Below are 21,117 nucleotides of genomic sequence, written 5' to 3'. Positions count from 1 at the left end.
AGTTAATATTATAAATTAAACAAATGACAAATCCTCGTCAAATGCAAGAAATAATCACAGAAGGGCTCAAGATCTTACACACTTACATGTTTTTGGATCAGGTGGCTCTGAAGAGATTCTTGCCTTGCATTTGGAAAGCAACTGCTCGCTGACATTAGCTGCAGAGGTTGTGTAGAATTGTTCCATACCTAACGACTGCAATATTCCTGCCTCCAAAGACACCTGTCCAAGATAAATGTAACTCTTATACATTTCCAAGCCAAACTATAAAAGAAACAAAACAGCAAACTCAGCAGGAAAAAAATTGTAAGGTCAAGTAAAAAGAATTATGCATTTATAATTTCTAATTAAAGTAGTAAATAATTTCGCTGTTTTGCTTACAAATGTTAACCAGACTGTCAAGCAATTTATCCTCGAAAAACCTTCAGTGTTAAAGTAAGAAAGTAATCTAAATAAGAAGTAGCAAGATAAAATGACTACAGAATGCCCAGTCTAAATGAAAAACCAACAACCAAAAGAACTAACTTCTCTACTCATAGAATTGCTTGGGGCAAAGTGGTTTTGTCCCCAGAAAAAATAGATTATCTTTCTGAAAAGTTTTTAGGTATTCCTTCTATCAAACAAACAAACAAAAAAACCCCCACCTTTTCTAGAACCATTTTATTTGACCAAAATTAGCATTAAAACAAATTTGAACAGATATAACACTGCTGATTTCAGCAGACACACTTAAGTAATCTGCCACACTGTGAAATGGGGCATAGCTCCCTTGCTCCGCTTGCACCCCTCTTTCTTGCACATTTTAGGGCACAACTGTTCGCAACATGACAGCAAAGACACTTGCATACTTCAGAGTCACAGCAGAAAGACAGTGAAATGCACATACCAAACACAGCTGGTAAGCTATTTTAGGACAGTATTGCCCAAGTTGCTTTAAATAAAAGCAATAATTTGAGGAATATTATATTTGTTGACTGACATCAGTTCTTTGCAACATGTAGCTTTGTTTTCATTTAATTTTATGAATGAGTCTATTCCACTGCCAACTAATTTTCCCATTTCGTTACTGAAAAAAAAAAAACCACAACCTTTTAAAACCAGCCCTCTTAGGATTATTTTGCTTTAACTATACTCACAGACTCTTCCTCTGATTCATATAAATCATCTGGAAATGTAGGTTGTTCTGCTTCATACTCTGAAAGTAAGAAGAAGCATGGCATTTATCCAAAAGACCTAATAATAAGTATTTAATTTTCCTTCTGCACAAACATTACTTTCTAAGGCTACTTATTCTGGCTTGAAACAACAAAAATACACTTTATGCCAAATACTTGTTTAACATAGGGTCTAATGTGTTACAGCACATGTGAACTTTAAAGCCTCCTGTCTTGGCATGAAGTCAAGTTCAAGATTCTCAATGTTAAATGGACCTTTTATTGAGAAAGAGGTTTTTATCCAAAATCACATTAAAAAAAATAATGCAAGTAAAATGTATGGAATTAGTCATTCTTTTTCCTAGTACACAACAGAGTTTTTCCACTTGCAATCCACTATAAGCAATAAAATCCCTAGGATATTGCTAAGTATTGCTGTCTTCACTTTCAAAGAAGAAAAAACGCAAATGCAGAAGCAGTACGTGACCCACACAGACTATGGCTTGAATCAGCAAAACAATTTTTTTTAAAAGTTAATTATATCAGATTGAAAACTTAGGAAAATGGGGTCACACTACAAGCAAAACAGCTTTTCATGGGAAAAGTTGAAATTAATGCAAATTTCATGATTTCTATAGATAACATCATTCATATCCCCCCCACCCATATTTATGGATTCTTACAGAAGGACAATGAATCCACTGTAAAAAATGGACAGGTTACACAATATGAGGGAATATTCTTGTCGACAAACAGGCAGGTTTATCATTCTACCAATATTAACAGATTTACTGGTACTACTCCCACATGCAGTTCAGGTGCCTCTGTCAAGTCACATCAGAACAAGCAACTTTACTCCTGCAGTAAAAAATGCCATTTTAATGGGAAGTACCTACATACTACAGGGCTTTACGAACTATTAAAGAGAGAAAACATCATTTTGGCCTCACAGAGGTGCCAGGACCAGACCCCCAGTTTCCTGGGCCAGCCCTGTGGCCCCAGGGAGTGTCGCAGCACTCCTGTGACTGTAGCTGAGAACAAGCTTGTTAAGTTGGCATTAATTAAACCTGCACGATAATAGCGATAACGCAGTAGTCCCTCTGCTTTCCCAGGGCAGCCAGGTGTTCCCTCACCACAGGAAACCGGTGCTGGACTCGCTCGGGAACAGGTTCCTGCACCGTGAGGCACACACTGCACCCAGGACCTATGGCCCTGCCACACAGACCTATTTCTCCCAGGACTCGGAACAGTAACAGAACGCTGCGGAGCTCGGGGCGGCGCTTTTTAAAGCCCTCCCTAAGGCAGCTGCTGCCGCCATCCCGTTTCCCAACGTGAAGGGCGCGCGGCTCGCCTGTTCCGAGCCGGCCCAAACCGCCCCACGCCCGTGGCGGTGCCCCGCTCCGTTCCGTTCCGTTGCGTTCCCGCGCGGGCTGTTGCGTCGGGAGGCGGCGGGGAGCGGGACGGGGCGCGGAGCGGGACGGGGCGCGGAGCGGGACGGGGCGCGGGCTGCGCGGCCGCGCTCCCACCTGCGCACACGCGCTCCCACAGGCTCGGCGGCCGCGGCGCAGCCGCCATGGCGCCCGCGTCGCCACGGCAACGGCCGCCGCGCGCGGGGAGGGCGGGAGAGAGGGAGGGGCGGCGCCGGCGCGGTCCCGTTCCCGTTCCCGTTCCCGTTCCGGGTCGCGGGGCGGAGCCGCCGCACGTGGCCGCGGCAGGTAAGCGGCGGCGCCCGCAGCCACCGGGCAGCCCCTTCCCCCTCCCGCCCGCAGCGCCGCCCCCCGCCTGGCGGGAGAGGCGCCCTGCGGCGGCGCTGCCCGCTCCCCGCCGCTCCCCGCCGCGCCGGAGGGGAGGAGCAGGCCGCGAGCGCCCGTGGGGCCTGGGCCCTGCCCGGGGACCCCCGGGAACCCACCGGGAACTGGGCTCCTTCCCCGCGCTCCCCCTTGGCGCGTTTTAGCGGGGCGCCTGGCAGGAGGTTAAGGAAATTCCCCCTGCGGATCAGCGGGGCTGAAAGATAGGGAAGGAGGGGGAAGCGCGTCCCGGGCGGAGCGCGGCCCGAGGCCCTGTGGTCTGAGAGTCCTGGAGAAGGAAGGGGGTGGCGAGGGCGAGGAGCAGCCACGAGAAGCAAATCAAGGGCGATAACGAAGCTTGGGAAGGAGCTTGTAGTGCTGAGTATCCAGGTGACACAATGGTGGAAGCACAGTGTAAATAAATGCAAAGTGATTCATACATGTAAAAGCAAACAAACAAAACCCACCACCACCCCTTTAACTGTAGATTCAATGGGTGTATGTGCGTGTTCATACACATATGTCATCATATAGGAAAGATCTTTGAGTAGATCTGAGATAATGCTGTGGCTTAGTGACTGTCAAAAGAGAAGTAAAAAGTTATGAATGAGCAAGGCAGCAGTAAAGAGCAAGACAAAAATCACCAATTCCCCAGTGACCGGGTTGTATATTCAGTGCTGCCTAGGGCTCCGCGTGCCTCCCCACAGAAAGTGCGTTTTGAAATTGGAAAAAGACTCTTAGAACTGGGGGAACAGGACAGTGTCAGAATGCAGGAGGATCCAGTAAACCAGGGCTTCCTTCACCTCGTCCACACTAACATGTGTGTTGTGTTTTTCAGAATGATAATAAAGAAGAAGGAAAAAGAACTTCATGAGGAAACTGCCCAGAAAAAGAAAAAGGTGAAAAGTAGTGGGAGACAAACAGTGGTTAAAATTGAGCAAGATGATCAGAGTGTCATTAAAACTGAGGATGACGACTGGTTTGAGACAAAGGTAAAAACGAACGGAAGTAGAATTTTAAAAGAGGATGAATGTTTAGACCAATTAAAATTGAAGAAGAAGAAAAACAAAAAAAAGAAAGCTTACTCCGAGTTACAGGAAGAAGCACATCCTGAAAGCTTGGTGAATGTAGAAAGCCATCTGGATTTAGAACCACAAGAAGAATCAGAGGAACAAATTAAAATTGTCAAAAAGAAGAAAAAAAAAGACCAACGTCATTCTGTCTTGTCATTAGAGAATAATGAGCGTAGTGATGAAGCTGTTTCAAATCATCAGGCAGGTGGCACGCCGGAAAATGAATTTGCTTTCAAGAAAAGCAGAAAGAACATTGCTTTGAATTTGGAATGGGAAGGCGAAGTAACTAAGAAAAAAAAGAAAGGCATTTTTTCTCTAGCATTAGAGGACTACCAGGACAATGAACAAAAACAATCAAAAAAAGATCTTAAAAAACACAAAAACATGTCACAAGAAATAGATGCTACTGGCAAAAACAGTGGAACAGATAATGCCCAGAATGATGAGGAGAGTTATGCGAGGAGAAAGAAGAAAAAGAAGAAAAAAGATAAGCCAGTCTCCTCTTTACCAGTGGCCTGTCATCAGGACAACATCCATGGAGTTCATGATAGCCACACTGCAATAAACGATTTCAAAAAAAGGAAAAGAAAGAATTCCCAGGAGTTTACATTCACAAACAAAGAAGATGAGGATAACACTGAAAGCCCTGAAAGCTTTAGAGAGACAACGAAGAAGAAGAAGAAGAAAAGCAAAGATGTTTCCTCTTCAATACCTGAAGGTAATCAGGACTACGGTGCTAGAGTTCCTCATGAGCATCTTCCTGCACAGCAAGAAGTTGAGTCTGGAGAAGAGGAACTTTCTGGAAAAAAGTGCAGGAAGAATATCAAGGACAATAATGATGAAACCAAAAGGAAAAAGAAAAAGAAGATTCAGAAAGAAGAGGAGGAAACAACCAATTCGCTATTTGTTGATGACAATGCGTCTAAAAGAGAAAAAATAATCCTACCAGAAAGCAACGAAAAGAACAAGGACAGTGAAGACAAACTAGCTAAGTGCGTTACAGGGGATGCCGCAGAGAGAGCTCTGTGTAATTACAATCCTCTGCTCTCTGACAAAAATGCTAAAAAAAGAAAAAAAGTGCAACAGGATTCTGCTCAAGAACCAGGTTCAAAACCAAATACAAAAAAGAAAAAGATGAAAAGAGAAAACCCGGAAAATGAGGCCTTGGTAAGTAGAAAAAAGAGGCTAACGATGCACCCTTCTGAAAGAATTAAAAATATTTAGGTAGACGGCTTCCTATTTTGTGAATGTTCTGCCTGCTCAGACCTGTAGGTTGTGTTGAGGTCAGCAGAGTGGTGAGGTCTCCTTGGCTCTGAGAAAAAGCCTGCAGGATCAGTCTGCTGATTTCGGCGTACAGCAATGGTGAAAGACAGAACGGTGCTTTTTAATGCCTACTGCTACGCACATCTAGTGTTTCAATTGCAAAAAAACAGAATGCATACATGCTGTGTTATAACTAGTGTCAGGAATTGGCACAAAACCAAAACTGGCATCTATGTTCATAAATCCTTTCCTGTTTCCCCTACAGTTGCTTTTATCAAAGTGAGTGGCAATGCTCGTATAGGGCAGGATTTTAATACCACGTCACCTACTCCGAGCAGCTCACAGAGCATTGGCATCATGAGTCTGTCTAACTGTGTGTGGCACACTCTTCTCCTCGAGATTTTGCTGATGCTGGAGCTGCATAGTATTAGAAACAAGGCAAATTTAGTAATATCCTAAGCAGAATAAGCCTAAAACATTGATGTATAAATTCTGATAGAAAAATATTATGGAACACCCTAAGTGAAAAATCAAAGGTATTTTTTTAAAGAAAGAAAAAATGTATGCAAGGCAAAAATAAATTTATTTGAGAGTGGTGTGAGCTAAAGTTCAAAGTAACTGGAACTACATGCAGACTGATTGACTGTTACAGAAAATACCATGCAAGTGTCTTAGAGTGTTGACATTTCTGTGCTGAAATATGCATAGAGAGGAATTGGTTTGATAACAAGGAAAACAGTAATGCTTGATTGAGGTTTTCTTTAAAAAAAAAAAAACGGAAACATACGGGTTTCTTCTTTCCAATTTTTGGAAAATTAGACTATTAAGACGTGTTTGCTTGTTTGTTTTAAACTTAACTCTTCCCTATTCTCTGGTAGTCTTTAGTATCACGTTTTAAGTACCTGAAGTTAGCACCAGCCTAGCCTGTGTTGATGTCATTGGAAATTAAGCTGTGAGACACAGAAATTCATTGGGCATCTATTCTGGCTTCAGGTGCTTCAACAGCTTTCAGAAAGCAAGCTGGTTGCAAGTCATTAGGAGCCTTTATTTGCACAGGTGATTAGAAACTGAGTTCCAGCCAGCCTTGATAGAGAGTGGTGAATGCTTTGTGTGTTGTAATAGGCATGAGATAATAAATAAGCCATCACTGAAGATTTTGGTAAGATGGGAGCAGTGGAACTTGCTGCCACATTAAATTTTGTACCTGCTAGCTCTTAGTTCCACAGTGTAAAGAGGTAAAACCTTGATCCTTTCTGGAAAAGGTGCTAGTGTGTAGGTTAGCAGCTGATTTACTGGGTACGTGGAGAGTGTAAAAAATCCTGTCTTCTTCCCCCCACAAATCGTTGCCTTAGACTCCAGTTGAAGGCTGGGTTCACTGGATGCGGTTTAACATTTAAATCACTTCAGTGTCTTTGAAATGTTTGCTAAGTCTGTTAGCAAAGCAGAGCACATACTATGAAGTGCTATGCACTCACTCATGTGGTTTCTTCATGTTCTCTAGAAATGCGTAAACTTTCTGGGGTCCTGTACTAATAATTAAATACAGATTTCAGTATATAAACAGGTTCTTCAGCTTTCTTGGAGACATAGAAATGGGCTTTTTACAAAGGTTTGTGCATGCTTATCATTAGCTAAGCAGATGCTTCTTTACTAAGATTTTTCATTTCCACCTTTTAAAGAACAAGGTGGTTTCACTGCTGGGGTATAATTTCTAATTATATTGACATCGCCTTGTTAGGCCTGTTGGACATTATTTAGATTCTTGCAGCTGCTCCCATGTGTGTGGAGGCAAGATAAGCCTCAGAACGACAAGTACAATTGCACGATAGTGGGGACCAATTATGATGGGAAGCAGCAAGTGCCTTGCAAACAGCTGAGAAGGGGGTGGGGTGATTTGTTTCTCTTCATATTCAGCCTCATACATAAATAATAAAAACTACTTCAGAGAAATTCTCAAGATTTAAAGCCTGGGTAATCGTTTCTGAAGAAAGCTAGTTCTTGCTAAGCCAAATGACATTACTAGAATAAATTGCTGATAATGTCAGTCTTGCATTTATTTGTGTCACAGACCTGACACATTTTCCAGGCTACAGTGCGTTATAAGTATTGCTGCTTTCCTTGAAAAATCCTCTCCTGGGTTTCTGCAGCAGGCAAAGTGGTGAGTTTCTATAGACAACGTGGAGTGATGCTCACTCAGTAGTGATTCACATTTGCCCCGTTGAATGTCGTAACTCATAAGAGTAAGGGGGAGGTTGAAACAATCTGGGGGTAGCAAAAAGATAGCTACTAAAAGCAAGCAAAATATGGCCTTTAAGCTTGTTTTATGGTGGTATATAGAATTGGTGGGAACTGATTGCACCGACGGTAAATGTTAGGTGTGAAAAGTAATCTTACTGTAGTCACTATGTAGTCAGCCTTGATTTGTAGGTCGTTTGTTAAGATGTGAAAATACAGCTGACAGTGACAGAACGGTTTCCTAATAATTAGTTGAGCTGTTGCTAGTAGCATTCTCTCATTTTGGTGGTCCCACTGCGCTGCCTTTAGCGCACGCCAGCACCTGTGCAGGCTGCTGCTCCCTTCTCTGTTGCGTGTGTGCAGGTAGCATAACCCTGCAGCGTGCTCGTGTCCTCCCTGAAGTGCAGGGGAGGGTGAGGGAGGCTCACCCCCAGGGAGGCTTCATCCTGCTAATTCTTGGCGTTCAGTAATCCTCAGTAGGCCAAAAACAGGCCGAGAATTAGCAAGGATGGGGGTGCACACGTCCTCTCTGCTGGTCTACCACCTACCCTGTAAGCTAAATAAAAAACAAACAAAAAAAAGCCATTCTTGCAGCTGTTCACAAAATCCTGTCACCACAGTTTTCCACTTGTTTTAAGAGATCTGAATAGACAGTACCAGGTCATCTAGAAGTAAACTGGGTATTTCTTTTTCCAGTTAAGAGAATGAGCTCTCCTTATTGTAGACAAATATTTTTCTCCTAATCTTTGATGGCGGATGTACTTGTGTAGATATAAAATCAATGAACACAAGGTAGATTTGGAAAATATGTTAAATCATTAATGACTTTCCTTAAAGAAACCTGTAAGCCATTGAAAAAATAAAAGCAGCTTGTGCTGATAGAAGTATGTAACAAATCTCTTCCTTGTCCCAGTGTTCCTGGCCTATCTCATGCTCGGGTTACTGTGCTAGCTGCATCAATAGATCTTCCTTTTGGCCACCTTTTCCAGGCTGTTTGAAAGCTTATGGCTGTATAATTTATCACTGTCCTGGACTTGCTAGGTATCCTGTTATACCAGATGCTCCAAAACCTTATCCTTATTACAGATCTGGAAGAGAAGGGTTGAGGGCAATGAGCTAGGGACCAGCCAGGGGAGCGAAAGGTGCCGTGCTGCGTTTCATGGAAGTTGTTAGCAACTGGCTCCTCTCTGACTCGGCCACTGATTCACTGCCCACCACCCCCCTTCCACTCCTGCCCTACCTGCTCCGCTTCCAACATCATCTTCCCGCTCCTCCGCTCGAGCGGGGCTCGCGCTGCTTGCTGCTGTTGCAGGGGACGCTGCATGTGTCACAGCTCTCCCCTTACTCCTTGTCTTTGCAGACTGGAAGCTGCTTGGGCACCATCTCCTGCTCTGCAGCGCTGCAGTCCGGAGCAGTGCAGCTGCCTTCTCTTGTTCTGCTTGGGCTGGAAGGGGCCAGCAGGACCCACGTACTTCATCAAGCTTGTTCAGAGCATTCAGAGGAGCCGTGACCTTATCATAGATTTTATTTTTTACTTCACTCCCTTTGCTGCTCATTTTTCATGTAAACTCAGCTTTTACAAAACTGTTTAATTTCAAATGACCTTGCTTGCAGAGTTGATTCTGGTCATGCTGGCAGCTCCTTTTTAGCATATAAATTTAAAAAGTCCCTTAGGCTTTTTGTATCAGAAGAAGATGACACTTCCCTAGATTTCTGTTGTGCAAACCTTCAGTGGATCTCTCCCTCTCAGAGCAAAAAATCTCTGCAAAGAAATGCACGTGTTCAGTTTGCATTTCCAGTTTTGATTTGACTGTTTCTTCTTGCCTCAAAGTACTACATGATGTTGCTCAGTGTTTTGTGCTTGGGGACCTACCTATGTCTGACAGAATGGCTCATAATATTTATCCAAGTTTTTCCTGTTTTACAGGAACATATGGATGATGTAACTATTGTGCAGGAAAAAAAAGGAAACTGTGATGAAATTAATATAGACAAGGTATGCTTTGACTCAGTTATGTAAAATTCAGTATCTAAGCAATTCGGTATCTAAAGCATGCATAGAGTTTGTAACAAAAAAAGAAGTTCTACTATTTTGTTTGTCTGTGCCAAAATTGTACTGGGGAGAGCTCTCCTTTAAGGGTGTTGGATCTTCCAGGGGCTAAGTTTGAAATGCCATCGCCAGTGAATGCCTGAAGGCTGGGAGTGGCTGGTTATGTTAAATACACCTTTGCCTGCCTCTCCTCACTGCTGGCTATTTTAGTGTAGCTGTGACCTGCAGTTAGAGGATTAAACATATTTGTTATGGCAAAATTTTTACAATTACTAAAAACATAGTTCTGAAGTTGTAAAAGGATAAAATGCAACTTTCTAATTGCCCTTCTAAAATACAGGAGATATCTAATCATCTTATTTATCCCTCATGTTTTCACTGTGAATTATCTGTTAATTAATGTACAGAAAACAAGCCCTTTTGCTGTTTTCTTCCTGCATGCTAGGTGAGACGGCAAGCTCTGCAAGAAGAAATCGATAGAGAATCTGGCAAAACGAAGGTTTTCAGTACCAAAGTGGAACCGGTATGTATAAATGGAGACCTTGATCTGATAAAAACATTGCGGCCAGAGCTACTTCCTGAAGATGCACTGTACTCCTTTTTGTATGCGGCTCACGTATGTGGCTTGGCACATCAGTCCTCCTTTTGATTGTAAATTTAAGGTCATGCTATAGAACAAATTAGTTGAATCTCAAGAGAGTCTGGAAGCAGACCAGTGAACTACAACCGTGGTTGGAATTGTGCAGAGCTCTAAATCCCATCATCAGTCCTGAAAAGCATTGTTTTCTCGGGCTGCTCTGGAGAATTAGACAAGATGAATTGCTACAAAAGCATTTTCTGTTTATAGTGAAATACAAATAATGCCATGCCACGGATAGAGCTGTCATTAAATTTTCTCTTTATTGTTATCTGAAGGAATCTGCAGACATTAAGCAGGGGGGATGCATCTGGAAATGTGGAAAGGATGACACCTCGTAATGCCTGCATGTTCCCTACAGTCAAGCGCATCTCCCCTCCACCTCTTTGAAAGATGCTGCTTTGTTCTGTTCTTCTTTCTCATACTCAGCCTGGGTGCTGACAGGTCTACAGTAACCTGTCAATAACTGATGCAGTAGCCTTTAGCAAAGAGATTCAGGAGTACAGAGAGCTCTACAAATAATTCAGGATTCTCAGTTGTCTGCAACACTATTCCCTGACAGTTTGCCTAGAAAGCAGGAACCACCTCAGACAATTGCCAGAAATAACTCATGTAAATGTGTGTAGTGGGAGGCAGACTGTGCGAGAGCTCTAGAACTGCAGCCTCCAAACCAGCTCCGAAGTCATTGAGAAAAATGACATCTTCGGCAGGGAATCCCAGTTCTTTGATGCAGAACTGTTCCTGGTTAGTGGTGCCCTGAAGTATAGAAACTATGAAAACTAATTCATGAGCATCACAAAGAGTAAGCTGGAACTGCTGAAGTAAAAGCACAGTGTAGTGAAAGCAGTTCCCTTAAAAATTAATAAAGAAAGAAGTGGGGGGGAGGGTGAAAGCTGCAGTTGTTTCTGCACATGTGCTGGTATCTGTCTCCCATTCCAAAGGGAGGACAGATGGGTATGTATGCATTTACTTAGTCTCTGTAAGGTAAAAATAACTAAATTATTACAGAAGACTTTCTTTTAATAGCAAGTATGTTAGTCTGTGCTATTGAAGGATAGACTAACCCTGCATTTTTCTAAGAAAACCTGCTCCAGCTTGCCTCCAGTACTGAGGAGCATCCTGTGTGCCAGGGTGGCTGTCCAGGGGGGAATGGCTGTTTCCTGCAACTACAACTGTTCAGTTGGAAGGATTTCAGACTCATATGAACATAGCACTAAATTCACTTTTGTTCCTTTGATGTAGTCAGTTCAGTCTAATTAATGATCAAACATTCTTCCATTAATGTGATCCCCAATTTTAAAGAAAAATAGAGGAGAAGCACTCCTGCCAAAAAGAGTTAGAAATGATTATCCCTCTCCTAGCCTAGTAGTCAGATAAGATCTTTAGCTAATGAAGCTTGTTATTAGGTAAGCCAAAAGTTCATAAACTTCCCAAATCATGATATAGTCTGGATTATCCACATATGGTTGAATTATTATTTCACTGGAGATATTACATGTATTCTCAGAGAGAAGCCATTATATGCAGCTAAAATAAATCCTGAAGGAGTCCGAGAATCCAGTCAAGAGCAGAGATAATGAATGGCAAACTGGGAGGGATTGGCAGGGTTAAGAGTATTGTGTTTAATCCTGTTAGTTAGGGATGTGTCCTCAGTTTTGCAGCTTTGTAATATAATTGGTAACTGGGGGGGAAAGGTAATGGAATGCTGTCTCCAAAACCAGTATGGCTGAAGACAAGAACTGCCTAACTAGACAATAGGAAAATGAAAAGATACCTTAAGAAGTGACAGAGTAAGAGAGAAAGATGATTAAGTCTGAAAATTCTCTTGGAGTGAGAGGAATGATTTGGCAAAATATTGAGCTAAATATTAACCAGGGAGCAGAAGTCATATTTCTAGAGAGGGAGGGGAGATTCTGAAACTGCCATATACCCTGTCTGTAGGCTAACTGAACTGAAATGCTAATGCAGATGCACTCGTGCAGGGTTGTGTCCTCCCTTCATCACATACCCCAGTAAGGCTGCAAGTGGAGTGACGCTGTCCTAGCTCTGCGAGTCCTGCGTAAGGTTTGGAAGCTGGTTCTCTTCTCAGGCTACAGCGCCAGACATTTGAGCTTTTTCACCTGGGTAGTTTTTAATTTTAGTGTTAATTTTGTTTTGTTTCACAGGATACAAAGTTTGGCCAGTGGAGTACAGCTGCTTTTCAAAGTCCTGACCGAGGAATGAAATTTCTTAGACTGATGGGGGGTTTTAAAAAGGGCTCTGTGCCCACCCAAGGTCTCACAGCGACTGCAAACAAACCAAACATGGCTCTGAACAGGGAAGGGGAGGAGAAGTTGCAGCAGGCCCTGAAAGTGGAATTTGATAAAGCAATGGACTTGAAGCAACACAGAAGAATTGGTCTTGGATTCCAACCTGCTGCCAACAAAAAAGTGTACATAGACAAATACACATCTAGATCTATAAAATTTCAAGATTAAGCTCTTAAATAATATAAAATTAAAATTCATCATGCAAAACTTTTCCTTTTCCTTTTTACTTGAAATAAAGTACAAGATGTTTTAAAAATATGATTTATGAAGTAATTGTGCAAGTTTCCAACTGGATACTACAGTGTCTGTGGAGCTGGATCTTCACTTGAGCTGAGCAGGAAGTTTTTGAAACCTTTATGCTACTTTTTTACAAGGTGAGTGACAACCTTCAAAAAAGACACATGGGCAAAGCCTGCAACAAGCTGCAGCTTGGTATTTTTTTTAAATGATGCTATTTAATAATTAGTTGCACTCATGATTCAAAGGGAATTTAGTATTCAGTAAAATCTTCACATTTCTGCACTCAGCAAGTGGTGCAAAGTGATGACTTCTTCCTTTGAAGCACTGCTACTGATACGCCTACATGTTGGAGGATTTTTAATACGAGAATGGATTCTTAAATTAGCATATTTGTTACAATAAAATACCACTAAGCAAGTAACAATAAGTAAAAGCCCTCCGCATGGTTCTTTATCACAGGCTAGAAATAAGAGTGAAATGTATTAAGGAGTACAAGAGTAACTGAATTCCAGAATGATCAAGTGAAATGATTGTATGCACAAAGAATTCCCCAACACACAGAGGGACTGCACATTGACTTTTTATTCAGTGATACAGTGTACTTTGAATATGTTCCTATTTTCCTTTGAAGTAGCATTTAAGGATTCTCTCCATTTTACAATATGCCATTGAACTAAAGTGAAAACATAAACATGTCTGTGAAAATGTACTGCAGAAATTAGAAGAGCAATGCCTCAGTCATTTCTCTCTTGCTGGAAGTGACCATACAAATGCTGGCAGCAGCCCAAGTAGAAGGATGACTTACTAGGATTGTGACATTGATTCTCATTTTTATGGAGAAGAAAGACTATCCTACAAGTGAGATGAATTCTGGAGACAGTGAATTTACCTGTGCATGTTATCTTCTTGCTAAAATGACGTAAGATTAGATTTGCAGCTTTTGCCACCAGAGAAGTCCAAAATGCCTTTAACTGAATCTAGGCTAGCATTTAAATAAAAATGAAATGGCAAAACTGGAAACAAATACAGGTCAATTTCAGGTTATTGCACTCTCAGAACAGTTTTAACCTTTGTCCAAGTAAAACTGTCTCACTGTAAGTAGAACGAAAATACACTGAGCTCCAGTCAAAAAACTGGAAGAGTCAGTGATTCAGGGCCTTGGCTACGTGCCCTCTGGACAGATACCTCCTTGGAAAAGAAGCGTTCATCAGGTCCTGGACTGCAGGGGAAGTCGAAGGGCCAAGTCTGTGAAGTGACTCATTTCAGGCTGTTTGCTTCGGCTCTTGATATATTCTAGTGTTTTTACCTGGGTATAAAAGGAAGACAGTCTGAGAGTCTTAGTCTTTGTCTTTTCTCATTTCAGAATCCATCATTTATGCTGTGTATAAAGGTGTTTCAATAAATACTCTCTTGATTTTCTTAAATTCCAGTAGATACATAATCCCTAGCATTTCTGACTCCAGAGCTGACTACTATTGTACATCTACTTTAAACAAGACTCTAACACATCTACTTTTCAAGCCCAGACTGTGTAAATCCTCCACTAAATAAAAAAGTGATATTTCTCTTAAAGCTTCTCTCTTCTAGGAAAAAAAATGTAGGATCATTAGAGCTGTTCTTTGGTTTTTTATTGTTGTTCTGTTTTTTTGACAAGAGCTACTTGCAGACCAGGTAAAGTTCCATCTCATTTTATTCAATGCTTAGCATGCAAAAGGCCACCAACTATTTTTATTCTGAACAGACTCTGAAACAAAATTTGCCAGTTAACATTTTCTCTCCTCCTTCATGAAAATGCCATTGTAATTTACTGAAGTATCAGACTTTTCTATCCCTTTATATATGTGTGTGTGTGTGTGTATATTTTAAGTAAGCAATTTTTTAAGTGCGCAATTTCTAAAGGAATCAGGTTTGTTTAAATGAGGCAAGTGGCTTTCCCAAGTGGAAGGGTGGTGGGAGAGGTCTTAAGACTTCTCTGCACTATGTGTTTTCCTTACCATGGTCTTGGTATCAGCAAAGCCATGTTTCTGAGCAAGATTCCAGAGATTGACTGAAAGCTGGTTTAGTTTGTTGTTTCGTAGATCTCCATGGGCTACAATAGTATTAAAGAAATAGAGCGCTAGCTGGCTCTGTCGCTTCAGAGTCTATAAAGAAAAAGAAATACTCATATTATCATGCAGTCAGCCTAAAATACCTGGCATAATGTAAGAGTCGGGGAGCTCAGAGGAAAAAGCGCTAGAGGCAGAGAGCTTTTCTCTAATAAACACCTATCAATAATTGGAGCTACAAGGATATGAGCACAAGAAGTGATACTCGTCAGTCCACTTCTGAACTAACTTAAGTTGCCGCAAGTTAAAATAATCCCTGACTCTGTATCTCACATCACTTCAGCAGAACATACTACTATTCAGTTTCTAAAACAGACAAACAAGCCACCCTCATGACTCCTTACTTTTGCCTAGAAATCAGTCTTTCACCAAGCACCTTGCACTCACCTCAGATCAGCGTGGCTTTCCATTTCCAATTACCATGATCGTTAAGTCTAGTTGAATACAAGTCCAGCAGTCATACAAATTAATTATTTCTATTTTTATTTCCAATTACAGGTTTTTGTTCCTATTCTTTCACTAAGACCTGAGTGACACCAACATACCCGCACCACATTTGCAGTTACCCTCCCCAAAACCGCTGAGGAAAGACCTTGGGAGACCCCCCGCTTTGTGGCCCTCCCCGCCAGCCTCCAGGAGCAGTTCTGGGGCTCACACCACCCCGTGCTGAACTCCAGGGCTGCTACCACCCAGCTCTGATGCGAGTGGAAACCAGAAGCAATCAGGATACTACTCCAGATCCACAAAGAGGGTAGTTCTAGTGCCTCTTTCTGGCCATTCCTACTAAATAAGCTTAGAAAGGCTAGAGGCACAAATCACTATTAGCTGCATCTGAGACACACTAACTGTTACAGTGCCTGGCTGCAGCTGTGCTTTGTTTTGCTCAGGAAAGATTGATGTGGAGAGCAGAGCTCCATCCTACCCTGAAGCAGCAAGAGAGTCCTTAGAGCAGAGCTGGCAGCTCATCTCCCTCACGGAGGAATATAACACTTCAGCCCTCTAAGTTCAACGCCTGCTCGCTGTAGCCAATATACAGCACTCAGGTAGGGGGTTAAGGAGAGCAAGAAGGTGGCAGGGCTGGGAGACGCACCGAGCTCTCCCGACACGGTACTGACGCAGTCACAGCCTCTGCCCTTTCCCTATGGGATGGGAAGTAAATTAGCTCCACTTCCCACTGCCAGGAGAGGAGAGGCCAGATGCTATTAATCAAAGAAATAGCACAAGCCACACCGTCAGTCCTCCAAATAAATACATGGCAAGAGAAAGAGCTGTCATTAAGGAGCTGGCGAGCCAGAGAAGAGGACGAGGCAAGGCCACATCACGGGGGCCAGTTCGTGCATGCAGAACTGTGACACACACAAACACGGTGTCCAGGGGTGCAGAGGGCCCCAAGAAAAGTTCACAAAGCACTAATTCACTACATGGGACTTCCAAGATGAAAGTTCTTCCTGCAAGAGCTAGATATTCCAGCAATTTTCACCCAGTGGCACCAACACCTGTTCACAGGCTGAAACTGCAACCATTATTTTACCCATTTGAATGGTAATCCAGGGTTGAATTGTATTCACTACCAGATAGGGAAATACAGCCAAGTCCAGCAATGGTAACATGAAGAGCAGAAATGCCTCCCAAAGACAAACAATGGAAAGAGTAGTTGTCGATGCTTAATATTTCTCTTGTGGGACTAGCATTCTTAGGGGAAAAATGCACACAGTGCACAGCCTATTAGCCCCTGTTTTGTCATATTATTCACAAGGCACATAGTCCCCCCTCATGCCCCATCACCATGCAGCCTAGATTAGCAAAATGTCTTTTTTTTTTCTCCCTTCCAACCATCGAATGCCTGAAGTTGTTTGAAGGTTTGCCATAAGAAGTGGCAGAGCAGAGCAGAATGCAAAACCAGCAGTACACAGGAATGTGAGTCTCACCAGCAAGGTTTTCCAGGCAATATTTATGCAAATATAAAATCAATTTTTAAAAACACGGATGGTATTTCAACAGATTTGAACCATACGTACTTGAAAAAGGGCCATACTTCAAAGAAGACCTAGAAACACATTAAAGAGAACTGGAAGACTAGGATGCCATACGAACTCTCAGTGTTCTGGGGAAGATTTAACTGTCACAGACAGCACTGAGGCGCTGATCACAGAATGGCTAAGGTTGGAAGGGATCTTTGGAGATCATCTATCCAAGCCCCTGCTCAAGCAGGGCCACCTAGAGCACATTGCCCAGGATTGTCCAGATGGCTCCCGAGTACCTCTGAGGAAGGAGACTCCAGAACCTCTCTGGGCAACCATCTGTTACACAGTGCTAAGTGGAGAGAGAAGCTCAGGTATGCAGCAAATCCCACTATGACTACAAATTAACCAAAGGAGCTGGGCAGGACTTCACACCCTGATGGACAGGACTGGTTGTGCAGCCCTGCACTGACCTGCAACCCAGGCGAGACCCCCTGCCAGCCCTGCCAGGACCGCGGGGCGGCTGCTGCCCTGACGCACACGAGGGGTTTGCAGGCAGCAGGGAGAGGGGGACACCCCGGCTATTTGGCAGCCACATACGCCATGGGACTAACAATTCCCATACCAGAAAGAATTGCCTTTCTATGCAGCATGTTTTCCATAACCTTTGGAATAACACTGATGACATTGAAATAAAGTACAAACTACCGGGCTGCATGATATGGGACTATACGTTACATCCCTTGTGTCCTATCCCCTCCATCAAAGTGCAGAACATCCTAACTTCATACAGCGTAACAGAGGAAAACAGACTTGTATATCATGGACCATGTACTCTGTACCTCATTAAATTCTGGCTAGTGATCCAAATATTTACTCCTGCCTTTCAGGGAATTTTGCCAGACACCTATGACATAAAGATACTTGAGACTTCTGTTAGAAGAGCAGACAGAGACAACGGCACAATGAACGGGCTGGAAGTGGGGACCCTGCAACTCAGACAAGGAACTGGAGGTGACAAGAGCTGACTACAGCTCCTCGCCGCAACACTCCGGGCTCACCGAGCCATCCAGAGGGAAGCTGCATCCCAGGGAGCGCCATTTCCAACGCTTGTTCTAAAGCAAGTTCTTGCAGAGCACAGAATAACTGCCATCCTGCCACGGCCTCCTTGACACAGTCATCGCTGAAGTAAGAAGCAGGTATTTCCATTCCTAAGAAACCTGGAGCATAAGATTAGTCTTTCACCCAACCAAAGGCAGAAAACGGAACCCTTGATGCAAACTCTCAGGACCAGAAACAGCTTGAACTTTACAGAACTGTCCAGAAGTTAAAACTTCGGTTTAAGCATCTCACCAATGAGACATGTAACATCTCACCAATGAAGCATTCTTTGCTAATGCTTTGATAATGCTAAAGGATGACACCGTGTTAACCTAAAATGCATTATTCGCTTCCAAACTGCAATTCTGAGGAAAGTGTTTTATTATGAGAAAAAAATATATATTTTCCTTTATTGCTTTTAAAGCAAATGAACCAAATCACCCAGCATCATCAGTGGCTTGTTCATGTAAATGAGCAGCCAAGCAGACAAATAATAAAAGGCTGCCAACACTAAAGGCAATCCAAATATCATGGTGATTTTATGCTAGGCTTTACTTTAGCACGAATGGATGCAATTTCAACAACATTCCTATCACTTCTATTTCCTTAGCAACAACAGTTTCCTTAACCAGTCTTTGTGCTTACATAGCACTGCGTAATCTCTCACAGCCTTTTATAGAAGAAAACAAAATAAATACACCTCATATACACATGTGGATGAACAGAGCAGTAAATCCGAAACTCATAGTGACAAGGACAGAACAAGGATCTAGCTGCATGTCATTTAGCTTTAAAACAAGTTTTCTATGTACCTGCTTCAATGAAACAATACAGCACTTTTTATTAGTATTAAGAAGAACAAAAAAAAATTAAGAAACTGCAGATTTCAAGCCCTACATACTCCATTTCACCCACATACTCCATGTAAGAGTTAGATACAAAAAAATTAATGTGTAACACAAAGACCTGCCAAGCTCTGTTAAAGATTTCTGGGTAACACTTGCTTGGGCAGGGTTTGGTTTTCTGCTGTTACTGTCCTGAAAAAGAACTGCCATTCACCGTGGCAATGCATACAGTGATGTGGAGACATTTCAGCAGAGGATTTATTCATCCTGAAATTCTATAATAGCTTAAGGAGGACAGCAAAAGCTTAAAGAAACCTAAACTTTGCATAGTGGTTCCCAAACGTGTATCACTATAGAGGTAAAAATTATAGGCTCCTCCAAGCAGCTCATCAAAGAAGTTCCACTTCCTATTTTATCGAATTATCATTGCCTCACCTTCCCGCTCCAGACTACAACTCGCAAGATTTCTACCAGGGTGCAATAGTTTACTAGGGGTAATTAGAAAGTTGCTGAGGGTCTGAATCTTGGGAACAGATACATTACCAGGGCAGTACGTTCTCATGATTTCAGTAATATGGGAAACTTCAGTCACCAGCCTCTCACGTACAATATATTAAGCTATATTTGATCTTTCAGAACCTCTAAACTCCATCAAGAACTTCAAATAAGAAATCCAACAAGCTGCCAAGATTTTGCTTTGTCAAATATAACCCTGCACTAAAAACAAGGTAAAGCCAGAATATCTTTTCCCCTTCTCTACATCTCTCTGCTGAATTCATCCAAATGTCTGGGATTCAAAACGTCTTCAGTAAAGATTTCCATCTTATTTTACCCAGTAGCAGCCTATCTAGCGAATTCTCAGTTTGCCCATTACATAAGAGGACATTTTAGGCCCTGATTTAGCTGGCAAGAAAATAAAATAGTGACACCAAGGGAAAAAAGTAATTATTTATGGAGAGAGAAAAGTGAAAGTGAGAAGGAATAAAAGACGACATGCAGCAGGTTCAGGTATCGCTGTATCACAATCAAAGGAGTGACTTTCTTAGATTTCTCTAGCTTGGGTCAATAACTGGAGTCTGGCAAGAGCACCAAGGAGCTCGTTATAGACAGAGAGACCTTCAAAAGAAAGAAATTATCCCACACTGAGCTTTATGCTTCCATGGCCAGACTGCACTAAGACTCAAGCTGGTTGATTTAAAGCCACCTCTAACCTGACTAAGCTGCTCTGCAATCATCATTCTGCTCTGCAGTAAAAATACATCCTCTGCTGCACCTTCAGCGTCAGTACTATGCAGTACCCCTGGTACCATCCATGCAGAGACCCATCGTGTACAGCCTGCACCTCAGCAATTAGCTTGAGCCTGAACCTTAAAAATACATTATAAACATAAGTGATCTCTTTCATATCATTAGGTCTTTCAGAGGCCACACTATATGACCAGCTCCACTTTTGCAAGCAAGTAAAACTACCTAATTCCCTCCCATGAATTTCCTAGAGCTTTCTGAAAGGCCAATGCCTGGTGAGAAGAAGGTCCATTTATTTAACTCTGAAGTCACTTTATTTCTGCAGTGAAGTTAAATAAGGACATACCTCCTCTTTTCCAAGGGTTTTGAGATGATCGAGGATCTGTGCTATCACCGTTTCACACAGTTTGTTGATTTCAGCCAGAAACTTGGAGTCTCCACCATACAGGGCATCATTGGAATCAACTGCAGAGAGAATTCAAGCTTAAATCTGGCTAAAATTACACATCTGATTGTGTTTTGGCCTGATTTAGGTTTTGTTTTGTATTTAAGCACCACCCATGCACATCTACTTTAATAATGCTTTTTCTAAGAAGAAAGTTACAAGAAATTTATAAATTTAAGTGTATTCTAAGTAAGCAATAGAACATAAGATACATGTAAGTTTACTTCCCCCAAGTAAATTTCATTTTAAGTCATTAAGATACACAGACCTGGAGAGAAAAACAATCCACTGAGCAATTTTCACTACCATTATCTTCATTACCTAGCCTCAACTGTGATGCAGTACCACAAATTGCACAGCAGAACACAGGATCATCCCTACGTATTACCTTTATCTACATGGTAGATATATGTTTCTTGAGTCATTGCAGACAGCAGATGCAAAACATTGGTATAAATCCGGATTTTATCATCACTGTTATCCTCCCAAGTGTAATCCTGGATCACATTTAGTAGTCCTCGCACAACAAACAACACTCCTTGTTCTGGATGGTCCTACAGAAAATGGGTCATGAGAAATAAAACCAGCATTACTAGGGTTTGTATGATTTTTTTTTCAGTCACAGTACCAGCTCTGCAACAGCAAAAGCTACAATATAATTAAAGCT

General features: G+C 42.2%; 3 protein-coding genes across 4 annotated transcripts in view; 1 reads left to right on the top strand and 2 right to left on the bottom strand.

The window, feature by feature from the left end:
* The window catches only part of IQCK (IQ motif containing K), a 34,085-nt gene extending 31,314 nt beyond the window's left edge, over positions 1-2,771 (bottom strand). The window contains exons 1-3 of one of the 2 annotated variants that reach the window (XM_088523206.1): positions 2,681-2,771; positions 1,137-1,195; positions 87-222 (exon numbers count right to left, since the gene is read on the bottom strand). In XM_088523206.1, the coding sequence (XP_088379332.1) occupies positions 87-222; positions 1,137-1,195; positions 2,681-2,729 (244 nt within the window). In that variant the 5' untranslated portion in view covers positions 2,730-2,771. The remainder of the gene's footprint in view (positions 1-86; positions 223-1,136; positions 1,196-2,680) is intronic. The other variant, XM_088523207.1, reaches the window with a different exon arrangement.
* A 54-nt stretch (positions 2,772-2,825) lies between these two features.
* KNOP1 (lysine rich nucleolar protein 1) lies at positions 2,826-12,764 on the top strand. The gene is made up of 5 exons (XM_088523201.1): positions 2,826-2,869; positions 3,780-5,181; positions 9,440-9,508; positions 10,008-10,085; positions 12,365-12,764. The coding sequence occupies exons 2-5, from the start codon at positions 3,781-3,783 to the stop codon at positions 12,674-12,676; spliced, it is 1,860 nt and encodes a 619-aa protein (XP_088379327.1). The 5' UTR covers positions 2,826-2,869; position 3,780; the 3' UTR covers positions 12,677-12,764.
* Positions 12,765-13,830: 1,066 nt separating this feature from the next.
* Positions 13,831-21,117, bottom strand: part of VPS35L (VPS35 endosomal protein sorting factor like) — a 45,743-nt gene continuing 38,456 nt past the window's right edge. Inside the window, exons 28-31 of the mRNA XM_088523200.1 lie at positions 20,839-21,004; positions 20,352-20,470; positions 14,743-14,889; positions 13,831-14,054 (exon numbers count right to left, since the gene is read on the bottom strand). Coding sequence (XP_088379326.1) covers positions 13,956-14,054; positions 14,743-14,889; positions 20,352-20,470; positions 20,839-21,004 — 531 coding nt within the window. The 3' untranslated portion in view covers positions 13,831-13,955. The remainder of the gene's footprint in view (positions 14,055-14,742; positions 14,890-20,351; positions 20,471-20,838; positions 21,005-21,117) is intronic.

The sequence above is a fragment of the Tinamus guttatus genome, unplaced genomic scaffold (genome assembly GCF_059628265.1).
Source record: "Tinamus guttatus ecotype Peru unplaced genomic scaffold, ASM5962826v1 Tinamus_guttatus_pri_ptg000172l, whole genome shotgun sequence".
In the NCBI taxonomy this organism is placed as follows: Eukaryota; Metazoa; Chordata; class Aves; order Tinamiformes; family Tinamidae; genus Tinamus; species Tinamus guttatus.
Note: the sequence above shows the minus strand (reverse complement) of the source record. Positions and strands in the feature narration are given on the sequence as shown.